Here is a 12179-nt window from a genome sequence, read left to right on the forward strand (position 1 = left end):
CAGATGTATACAGGTTTCTGCAAGAAATGCAAATATTAGCATGAGAACTGAAACAGGAAAAATATTATAGAAGTGCTGAAATGAGAGCAAATTACTTCGAGTTATTGTCAGTTTCACTTGTGTAGCCATAGTGCCCTCTAGCATTGAAAAGAGAAAATACAGCATGTTATCTCAAGGAAAAGAAAATCTACAAAAGTGGAACTGTCCTTTTTTGAGCAGAGAAAGGACAGTTTGCAAACGTGAGAAAGAACATTTCCTCATGTTTAAAACAAGGTACTTTTAAGGGAAAGGACAGTCCTCTCAGCTGTTATGCATCAGAGTCCTGCAGAGCTAAGAAGCTCTGTAAAATGTGAGTTCTTATACCCTAGAGGCATTTCTGCACTTCATAGATCTCACCTACACTGTATATGCATTAGCAACTTGCACATGATTTTGGCAAAAGTATACATATTTTTACATGCATAGATCAACATACATATTTGTGAAGTCTTTGTTTTCTCTACAAAGAGAAAACAATGTAGTGCAAACATCTTTATTGCACAGAAGTCCGTACAATTTGAGGAATGAATTATGACTTTTAAAACCTAAAAAAAAAACAACTTTTTTAATTTCCCTAGAAATTTACTCTAAGGCATACTAAGTCTTCCGTCCATGTATTTCATGTCCATGTATTTCATGGACAGAAGACTCAGTATGCCTTAGAGTAGAATAAAAATAAAAATAAAAAAAGATCTATTTAGCTACAGATCATTAGGAAAACTTTTCGGAGTAGTTTTCCTTTGCATTTAGAAAAACACTAAGCCTAAAAAGCAGAAATTATGCTGTAGTAACTGTGAAATAGTCATCTATACCATTCACATTTTGAGGCCTGTAAATAAAATTGTGCATTTCAAATAATCTCCATAGCTTATCATGAGGAATTGTAAATACTGGTTTGTTTTTTTCTTTCCTTTTTAAGGAAAGTATATGCTAGGTCATATGAAAATATCTTTTTTGAAGAAAATATTTACCCATCAAATTACTATCAAAAATCTTATATGAAACTCCAACATAGAAAATCGTGTGCACATTAGTTAAAAAAAATCTTGAACAAATTGTGTTCGTAACTTTGAAGATGATTTTACCCTCTCTGCATGTGAAAGGCCAAAATAAAAGTACACAAGTCTACTGTAGATCTTTATAACTAAAGTGAGTTTTGAAGAGCACATGCCCCCATTTTTTTTTCACCCAGTTGCTGACAAAAACTAAAATCCAGTTCATCAACTACCATAGATAGATATGTTAACTAATATTCCAGTCTGTGCCAGAGAAAGGTAAGAAACTGAGTTAGTCTACTGTGCTAACATGAATTCCTGGAATTTAAAATACGTAAATTCTATCATCAAAAACATTAAAAAATACCATGGGTCAGGTGAGATGATATTCAAAGATATCTACTGGTCTCAGCATTACAAGCTTACTGTAAGAAGAAAATTAATCTTCACTCATACGGACAAACAAAGAAGTATTAACACTCAGGTAAACTTCAGCAATAACACACGTAGGAGGAATTTACAAATAACGATCCATTAGGAAGAAAAAGAGAAAAAATCCTTATGTAGTATGTTCTTGAAATCCTTCTCATTTGCAATCTAAAGAGAATTAAAATAAAGACCAAAATCAGTCTATTTTTGTTACAAGTGTTTTTGACATCTACAGATTAAAGCAGTTCAGAATGAAACACGCAAATACATTAAAATAAAAAATGAAAACTTTTTTTAAAACAACCAGTATTCAGATAACTGCGTGACAAGCACAGTAGGGGATTTACCATGGTCTACATGAGTCAACAAAAAAAAAGCAGTTCATTTTTAACTGAGAATCAGTTTACAACTATATTGGCTGAACAGAAAAACAGGTTTTTATTTTTCTTTGTGAAAACTTGATCAAGAATGCCTTTTTTGTATAATTTAACAGATTTATTGGAAATTAATCAAGATCTGTAATGTTAGTACAGTAAGAAACACCTCAGCTCAGGATAGAATGATAAAGAAACATCGAAATTATTCACTTTCATAATTAACTCAATTTCTTTTTTTTCACTAAAATGCCAAATTCCTGGTATTTGTTTCAGTTCTAGTCTTAATTTGTTAATTTTAACTTCATTTGTTAATTGCTGCAAAATTTAATCAGTGTAGGATTAAATCCAACCATACCACCTTTAGTTGCAACATTTGAACAACGCTGAATTACAGTAAATTAGGTGCATCATTGAAGGTCTACGCCCCTTTATGTTACTTTATGTATTGGTACAAAAGTAGTGTAAGAGAGTTGGAAAAAAGCCCCTCCCCACATCTATATTTGGTGACACAAACTAGGTTCAAGGTATCAGTTAAAATATATAGGGGACATAGGAAACTTCCATTTAGAATTACTGTGAGTCAAAAATTCTTGTGCATCTTTTGGTGTTCTTTTATGCTCATGAGACAACTGACAATTACAAATGTGCCCATTTCACCTAAAAAAAATAATCCTGGATAATATTTTGGACTCATTGCCTAGTTAAAGAGGAGAGACTGTTTTCAGAGAGTCATTTAGAAAAGAAGCTTATTTTAAATGCCTGAAGTTGTATGAATACTTTTCAATGAGTGCTTTTTCTATTTAAGAAATGGACTTCCTGTGACTCGGTTGTAAAGTCAGTCATGCGCCTTCGTGCTTCAGTAGGAGATAACTTGTGTACTTCTTCTGTGCGTATCCCAATTTGAAATAAGTGTTTTTTAAGAGACGGAAAAATAACTACAACACAGCCTATACATAATGCTTGAAAGAGGCATTCTTGCTGTTTTACTGTTGACAGCCTGAATTACTGACTCCCGTTACTTAACATTTCCTGTAATTTACCAAATGTGTCTCACTATTATATTATCGTTGAACTGCATATCAGATCACATCTTATTCAAGGACTTCACACCATCTAGTTGGAAAAGAAAATACCTTCTTAAACATTTACCTTTTTTTCCAAATAAATTTGGAAAGGCTTTCTGGGGAAAATGAGGGTAACCCATTCTTGGTGTTTCGGACTAGGAAAATCCATTTGCAGAACTGTTAAAAAGAATACAATGATTTAGCTAAGTACGCTGGAGACATACTTAAGAATGCATTCAGAAGGATCAGCTAAGTAAAGAAGGAAATGAAAATCAGCAGGATGCTTGGTTTGTTCGGTCAAACAAGGGAGGATGCAGCTCCATACAACAAGAGATTTAATTGAATGCTGAACTAATAAAGTTCTGACTGGACTGAATGGAAATGATAAGAGTTGGTTAAGTCAGTAGCAAAAAAAGGGAGAGCAAAGCTAGGCTAGGAATACAAGGTCAAATCAAGCCAAAAATAATTTAAAAAAATCAAGGAAATTATAAGGACAGAAGTACATACACCATCAATTTATATTGCAACCAGGAAACCATTACTTTATGCTGAATGGCATCCAGTCAGATTAGTTTCAACTAAAACAGGCATATAGGTTCGTTTTTAAAGTGGCGGTAAAACAAACTAATCTGATCCAGGTGGTTTTCAGTCATCCAAAATGACGTAAGATAACAGCAGGGAATAAAATATGACAGCAAGACTTTCTCTGACATCTTTCTCTGGTGGAGTTCGTGTACGGAAGGTGCTGAAGACTTTTTCCCCTTACAGGTAGACCAGGTTGCAAACAATTATTAAGAAAGCAATCTTCCATGCATGCTGAATTGAAGGCAAGCAAGGAAACAAGGAATAATCATCTTAAAAGTACATGATATAGCAATTTTGTATGTTTCATAAGCATCCATCTAAAGAATACACTAATATTTATCATTAGCTTGTGCTAGGATTTAGTGCCAGTGAAAAGGCAGGTTTGAGCAGAAAAGCACACCACACAACAGCCTTAAGGCAGCATGCACTGTTTGTGATTTTGTTTTTTGTTTTTTGTTTTTTTTTCCAGGCTGTACCTGTTCTGCAAGACAACACACTAAAAACTTCCACCTTCTGGACTGTCAATCTGGCAGCCTTCAAATGCACTAAATTATTTAAAAAGAAAAGTAGAAAAGCTTGTATTTAATTCAGTGAACTAGAAGTGCTCATGGGATAAAAAGGTTCTTAAAATATTTTATTTTGCTTTGAATTCAGTGTAAAAGGAAATCAATTTCCCAAATACAATTAATTATGGCAAGATTTAGAACTTACTTTAACAAGCATGGCAGTCAATTGTGATATTTCAATGTGAAACTAAGCCTGTATAAAAGTTTTAAGTGCATATTTTTTCAAGCATGCACACAGGAACACAGAAAAAAGAGCCAGGCTTCAGGCCTCAAAAAACCCTCAAACAACTGAAAAGCAGAGGACAAAGTCTACTCTTCTGTCTAGGACACTGCTATTTCTACTTTCCTCTGCTTGTATTATGGAATTAAGAAAAAAAAGAAAAGGAGGGAGGGATGTGGGAAAGGAGAGAAGTTCAGGAGAGCAGCTCTCTCTTCTCCCAATAGGCAAAACACAAGGACTATAGAAAATATACTGTTAAATGATGTACTATCCCTCTGCATCTAACTGATAGATGTGATAGTGGTATTACACTGCACTCATTAATGAGTTGATAAAAAAAATAACTATTATTTAATAAAGGGCTTTAAAAAAAAATACACAACAGCAGAATGCCACTGAAGGGAAAAAGAAACAAGTCCTTTAATGTGAAGAGCTAGGAGTTCCTCTTCCTAAGTAAAGGAGAAACTTCAGTACTCACACAACAAAATGCCCTGTTACAGCTATTTAAGTATTTCTGCAGAGTAGGAATTCTACTTACATTTTATGTATGTACATTTTCACATAATGAAAACAAACTACAGTATGAACGTAGTATCTGCCAAATACTACTTTTGAAATAGAAAAAAAATTAATTCTAGAAATCAAGGAATAAAAAAATGCATTAATGTGCGTAGTCAGAATTGTCAGTTAATACCTACCAAATATTCTGCTTCTCCTAGTGTGTAAATTACATTCCAGTAGCACATATTTTTGTGGGACCAAATTTTCTTCTATAATTGTACAGCGCAGAGGTAGAAAATAAATTCCTAACTGTTGAATCATTGACTTAAACCATTTTTAAAATTCAGAAAACACCCAAAAGCTTTTAGGTGATAGATTATACTTGTGTATTAAATGAAACTTCATTTTGAGATTTTTTTTTTATATCCAACGGTATTTTGAGGTGATAGTGATTATAGCTCCTTTTGTGAATATGGGGGTGGGGTTGCCATTTGGAATGGTCTTTTTTCTTTTCTTTTTTTTTTTCTTTTTTCTTTTTTTTTTTTTTTCATTCTGAAGGACCATTGCCTCAGCTTTTTTGGTTATTGCTTTTTTTTCTTTTTTTCTTTTTTTTTTTTTTTGAAGACCATTCCATTTATTTATTTTTTAACATCTTAAAGTCATAAGGACTTATATGCAAAGCAGTCATACACTTTATCATTAAAACCCATAGGTAAAATACGTACACAAATCCAACAAAAGGCTAGTACATAGTAAAGCCTAAGCATACTACTATGCAATATTATGAATACATAACTTTAGAGACTTCAGTTTAGTACTGTTATCTATTCATTTCTGAAAACATTCACAAAGATTTTAAATGCAAATTTTCGTTCCGTATCTGGAATAGAACAAAAATTATCTATGTTATAACAACTTTTGGTCATTTGTGCTTGACCAATTCGGTAAATTACAAAGAACCCAAAGAATTCTGTAACTTTCTGTAGAACTATGTAATAAAAACATTGCATATGTTCCTAATATGATGTCTTTAGCAATCATTTACTGAAATGTAACTCAAACATCAATCTCTCAAAACGTGTAACTGATCAGCTGCTTTTTAGCCTATATCCGAATTCAACTTCATCACAAAACCCCTTTTAATACAAAGATGCAGAAGTACATTAGGTAATACTAATGCAACACAGGTGCAGTTCTAGCATTGTCACTGATGAGTTGAATCATCTTCTCCATGAACGAGACTCATTGTCCTCCTCCTCTTCATCATCATCTTGAAGCAGCGAGTCATCCACCAAAGACTCTTCCTGAAACTTCAAGAGAAAAATGTGATAACCTCTGTTACGTCAGAAAGTGTAAGAGATCAAAAGGCAACGTACAATCCTCTGCAAAGGTTTAAGAACAAGCAAATTCATTTTTAATAGTTAAATGGTAATGCTTTCAAAAAAGTATACTGTATATGTGTGTATTTAATATGCACATATTAATATATGGCAAACGCAACTTGTTTTTTTCTTTTACTGGACCTCAAAATGACATCATAATTCAATAGATATTCTGATTCCTTAGCATGTCATCCACACCAAGGCTTTAACATTCTGATGGAACTTGAGATGCTATACTGAAAACTAATGTTAGGTTTTTGAAGTTAATATTAACTATGCCTCTTTTAATCCCAGAGCTTAATCTACCTGTGCTTTAGTATCAAAAAAAAAAAAAAAAAAAAAAAGAATATGGAATATTTTAATTTTGACAGCTTTAAGAAAATGCATTTTAAATCATAGCTCTGTCTGCATCTTGTCTCAATATACACTTCTGTACTGTAAGCTGAAATAAAACATTGCTTTCTGAGTACTCAAGTCTCCTCTTCTGGTGTACAGATGTCCAGCAGACTAAAATATGATAGCACTGCTGAAAAGGAGAGCTCTCTCTCAAGTAAAAAGCAACAACAGCAAAAAACACATCAAGGTCTTTCTTCAAAGTCTTAAGCCTCTTTATGATAGTATTCCTTAGGTGAATTAAACTTATCAATAGAGTTTAGACAGAAAAAATGAAACCTTTTTCATGTGTGTACCATAGTGGCTATAAAACAAAGTTACATAAATAGCACAATCAATTGTAAGCACATAGAAACTCGAGATGTCTCATACATAAAAGGAATACAAGACTGAAATTGAGGCGACTGATTACAGAAACCTCCACAGCCCTGATTCAATCCTGCATAAGTTAAAACTTTGAATGATAAAATTACATAAAAATTATTTTATGCAATTAGTTGAACTTCTTCAAATGAACATGAAGTTCTTGAACTTGTCCATCCAAGACCTGGGATTCCTAACACTATACTTCAAGACTAACTTAACCAAATGCTAGAAGCAATACGCAGTGCACACAAAGAATGACATTTAAATACAAAATTTCCTGAAGATTGCTGAAAGGAAATCCATCATACAAAGAAATTTTGTGAATGTCAGGGGGTCTAATTCAGCTGTAGAGAATTCAAATAAAATCCAATCTAATGAAATGAGGAAGATAGGGGAGCTATGTACACTTGATTTGTTTTGAAAATGGAAAGTGATGAGAAGCAAGTAGAGGTAAGCATGTTAAATGAGTAATCTGTAAACACTGGGCCAAGTAAAAATCCAGCAACATCACCAATAAAAATATAGATAAAATAAGATTTTTAATTATACATTTGGTATTGCAAAGACCTCAGCAAGCACACAAAGGCAATGAGTAGCCTGGTAGCCTGGATCAAATCCCTGTGCACTTTCTACAATACTTAGCTAATGACTGACTACAAAAACATTCCAGAGAGAGAGAAAATCAGCTAAGAAAAAAAAACAGAACTCAAGAAATGTGTTAGAGGAAAAAATCAAAAAATACTAGAAGATTTGCAATAAAGGTCAACATTTAAACCATGAAATTATTTCTTAATAGCTACCCCCCAAAAAAATCATTACCTCAATTTTAACTTACATCTTGAAAATTTGGTGTGTTTTGGATGGGTCAATCAACTTAGGAGTTACAAAGAACAGCCCCATGCAGTCTTTTCCCTAAATTTTATTTCCACACCTCATGACTCCTGTTAAGGAGTACAACCATCACCCAAAATAGATGTATCCCACTACTACAAACACTTCAAGAGTAATCAAGACAAGAGAATGTACATGTAAATCTGCCCTTTCCCTCTGCCAGGCCAGCCAATGCATTTAACTTGTTACCATCTTCATTCCCTTCCAATTTTCTTACAACCCAAAGGTTCCCTTCCACACTCAGTATCTTCAGCTAGGGTTTAAATCTAAATCTCATGATCACATGCCAATCAGTCTGTACTTTCCTTTCTTTACCCTGTTAAGTATTTGTATATCTTTGCATGCCCTTTCTTTCATTATGTAAAATGACAAAGTCTTAAAATGAAGGAGTTGCTCAATGAGACCTCCCACTACGGTAGGCTCCTTACAGTAACAAACATTGCTTCAGAAGCAATACATACCTGATGGGAAAGTGACAATATATCTAAGAACCTCTGAACATTACTCAGCATAGCCTCTTGTTCACTCACAGCTCATTACTACTTGACAATGTATGAGGCTTGTATATAGAAGAAGAGCAACATTTATTAAGTCAGAATACACAAACGCTTGAACTGAACACTCAGTGGTGAAAGTGGACAACTCTACCTGTCTTTCACACGGTAAAAATAAACTGGCATTTTTAGAGACAGAAAGAAGACAAGCTACATTTCTTCAGGAAAACAAAAATGAATGAAAATGAAAAAATGAAAACTGAATGATAAACAAACGTAAAAAGACTAACTGAGTTTGGTTATATCAAAACAATCTTGTGAAGATGCTTTTATGGTAGGTCCACCAAAATATCATAGGAAAAGACATAAATGAATACAGCTCCAAGTAACTCAAGTATACTTCAGCTCTTCTATGGCAGTCATTTATAATTGGCAGTAAATAAATTAGAAAAAAAGCTGCTTGACTTTTTCCTCAAGTGACACTTCCCTCCCCCCCCCCCAGTAATTCACAAATGTATGTAAATTTGAACATAAGTTACACATACCAAAAAATGCAGCCCAACAATTACTGTATTAACCTAGTTATTTGGACAAAGCTTTAGTATCTTTTCTTGCACCACAATGAAGACTGACACTCAGCAGGGGTTACTTTAGATGTCTAAATGAAGTTAGCAGATTATCTAAATTATTACTTCACCGGCATCCTACAAGACATCTCTCACTATAAAGGAAAGTTAGATTCTGAGCTATGATCCTCTAAGAAATTAGTGCTTAGAGATGGTACAAATAACTATGTTTTAGACAAGATTTTTGGTTATTTCTCATGCAAATTTGAACCCAGATCTTTCAGTTTCTAGATACACCCCCTAGAAATGAAACATTCCTGCAATTAGAAGTGAAGTATTTGGACTGTCAATAGCCTAGAAAACAAGAAAAAAATTGATAGATTACTCCACTATCTGATATTAATACATGAGTCAGGTTCAAGAAACATGAATGAACGGATCATTTTCTTTTGAATCAAAAATATTTCATCTTAAGAAATAAAAAGGAAAAAAAAAAAAAGCTTACTTCTTCTTCATCGGGTTCAGCTTCTTCTGTTTCAACAGCTGACATACTAGCAACAGGCTTGTTCCATGCCAACTTCAGCTCCTGTCCTTTAAACCGAGATCCATGAATCGCAGCCTAAAACAAGTTTAAACATCTTAGTTAAGTATTTCCTCATCAAGGGAAATACTAACTTCGCTAATACTTAAATCCCAGACGTAAGCCAATAGTCTGGTCTGCTTTTTCTGAAGAAAATCCAAGTTTTAGTATGTCCATATTGGATCACTGTTAATAGTTTAAAACAAAACAACTTATTAATTTGCACATCCTTTCAGTTAAATGATCAAAACATATTCAGAACAAAATTGACCTTGAAAATCAAGCATCGTTTGGTGATGTAACATACTGAACCCAACTTGTTTTTTTTAAAACTACCCTGATGTGTTCTTCACCTGTCAAAGACTGACACAAAACTGTTAACGCGTTATTTACTGGAAGAAATAAGGCATTCCACAAACACAAATGATTTAACATTAAAACAAACAAACAAACAAACAACACCTCTGTGATTACAACTTAATCTACTGGAAAATGTTCCACTTCCTGTAAAGCCTTTGTAATTGAAATGTAAAAATTTTTAACTTATGGGATATTCATGCCGTTTTAAGTACCAGATGCATTAAGTGGCTGCTTTGGAAATAGTATGTTCAAATTAAAGTAACATGAACTAGCATAAATCAGCGTTAGCAACATTCCGAAATAACCGTCACAGTCACAAAAGATTTATAGTACAATCTGAAAGCACAGCATAATGTGAAATGTAGAAACAATTACATGTTCAATGACATCTGAACATGAATTGTGTGATATTAAAGTCCCCAGGTATAAATTTTAAATCTGTACATATAAATTTATGATAAATTTAAAAGATTCTATGCCTATTAAAATGCAGCTCAGGAGCTTTTCGTCCATGGTCTCATCACAATGTCACACAACTGGAATTTTTAGAACTACTTATACGTGACATTTAGGTCCAGAAACAACTTGTAATCGTTGGAAAAAATTACTACTACATAAAAATGCAACATTTTACAACAGGGAATCCTCCTCTTACTTCCAGGCTAGAACATGTACAGTCATAAAGCTTAAGCCTTTTTTCATTTAAGAAGGTAAAATATTAGCTGCATTTACTTCACAATTGGTCACAGCAGATGCTTCTAGTAACTACATCCTCTATTTACAACTTCTTCAATTACTGATGTCTGCTGCACTAATAAACACAAATTCCAGTGAAAATGTTTAATATATAAGAATATCAAGAAAAATATAGACTTTACTGTATTTGACCTAGCATAGTTTTCATACAATTTTCATTTCAAAACAAAGGTGCAATTAGACGGTTACAAGAAGATGAGAAGTTTTAATGCTAACTGGACTGTGGGCATACAACACATCAATAAAGAATTTTAATCCAATTAAAAACCTGGGATAAAACTTGAAAACTTCATCTATTGGACTTGAAAACAATGGAAGAAAAACACGCTGTTTTTCAAATGCAGTGAAACTTATCATAGAAGAGTAACAAATGTACACAATGTTAACTTGAACTATTCCACCTACCATGTCTCCCCTCTCCTCTATAAATACCTTTCTGCATCCTCTGCGCTATCCTCTTTTTCACACACTGCATATATAAAAATTTCTTCACTTCATAATATAAAATCATATGTAAGAAGCTTCTGTGTTTGCTTCCAAAGCTACTGTTCTCTGTTTTTTGGGGAAAGAAATTTAACTAAGGCTGAAATTACTCTCCAGGCCAATTTTTCAGCAGTTCTAACAGTAAGACCTGTATTTTGCTGATAAATAACATCTGTTAATTTCCTTTGGATCATAGTCCATCTGAGAGAAGAAGAGACGTTATTTGGACAGTACATAAAAACAGGTAATTGTCCTAGGTCACCTATTTTTAAGTGTAAGCTACTTTCAATAATTGAGAGTATTTTTTTATATAATACCTATAATATTTCTTATATAAGCTACAACTATAACATTAAGTAATACGAAGGTGCAAAATCAAGTATCAAACGTTAGGAAGCACCAAAATTAAAAATTTCAACCATAACTCAGTCCACTTGTGAGTATACTAATTATTACAGCTTTTATCTGTGTTCATGTATTTCTTATTCTCCACAAAACTTTTGTTCACTGTTGAAATACAGTTGTACAGTACTGTTTTTTTCTCCTTACCAGTCATTATATACTACGCACACTAATTACACTTCCCTTTTTGCAGAATAATTACCATCTCTGTACAGATAGCACTCAACACTGTTACATATAAAATTTTCACAAACCATATTTCTATATTTCTTTGGAAGACGGATCAAATTATTTCTCAAAATAATGCATCAAATTATTTCTCAAAATTTCTCATCAATTTATTATTACATTATTTTTCATCAAATTATTATATGCTGTACCATATATATATCATATATATCATAATCATTATGATACTGTAAGTGTTCAAAACTACTGCACCCCATTGGCTTTATTTGCATTGTAAATGTATTTCTGTCAATCAGGTCACTGGTCTCTCAAGATAAAGCATACAGAAAGAGAAGAGTCTGGCCATGTATGAAAATTCTGTTCAAGTAATCTCCACAAGATGAACTTTGTGCAAAAATATAAACTTTGTTCAAAATAAAAATATAAAATGAAATCTTTCTATACAACCATACCGTAAATATGAATCCATTCTTTTTCTTTCGGGAAGCCCTATTACTTTCAGGATACTCCTTCCCAACAGTGATGCAAGGATTTTAAAGAA

At 33.0% G+C, this 12179-nt stretch overlaps 1 protein-coding gene across 4 annotated transcripts in view; it reads right to left on the bottom strand.

Annotated features, from left to right (window-relative positions):
- Positions 1 to 5251: 5251 nt before the first annotated feature.
- RBM26 (RNA binding motif protein 26) overlaps positions 5252 to 12179 on the bottom strand; it is a 51544-nt gene continuing 44616 nt past the window's right edge. For all 4 annotated transcript variants that reach the window (XM_084536766.1, XM_084536765.1, XM_084536768.1 and 1 more), the window contains 2 exons: positions 9374 to 9487; positions 5252 to 6086 (listed from right to left, as the gene is read on the bottom strand). In XM_084536766.1, the coding sequence (XP_084392892.1) occupies positions 5997 to 6086; positions 9374 to 9487 (204 nt within the window). In that variant the 3' untranslated portion in view covers positions 5252 to 5996. The remainder of the gene's footprint in view (positions 6087 to 9373; positions 9488 to 12179) is intronic.

This window comes from Aythya ferina (genome assembly GCF_964211825.1).
Source record: "Aythya ferina genome assembly, chromosome: 1".
Lineage (NCBI taxonomy): Eukaryota > Metazoa > Chordata > Aves > Anseriformes > Anatidae > Aythya > Aythya ferina.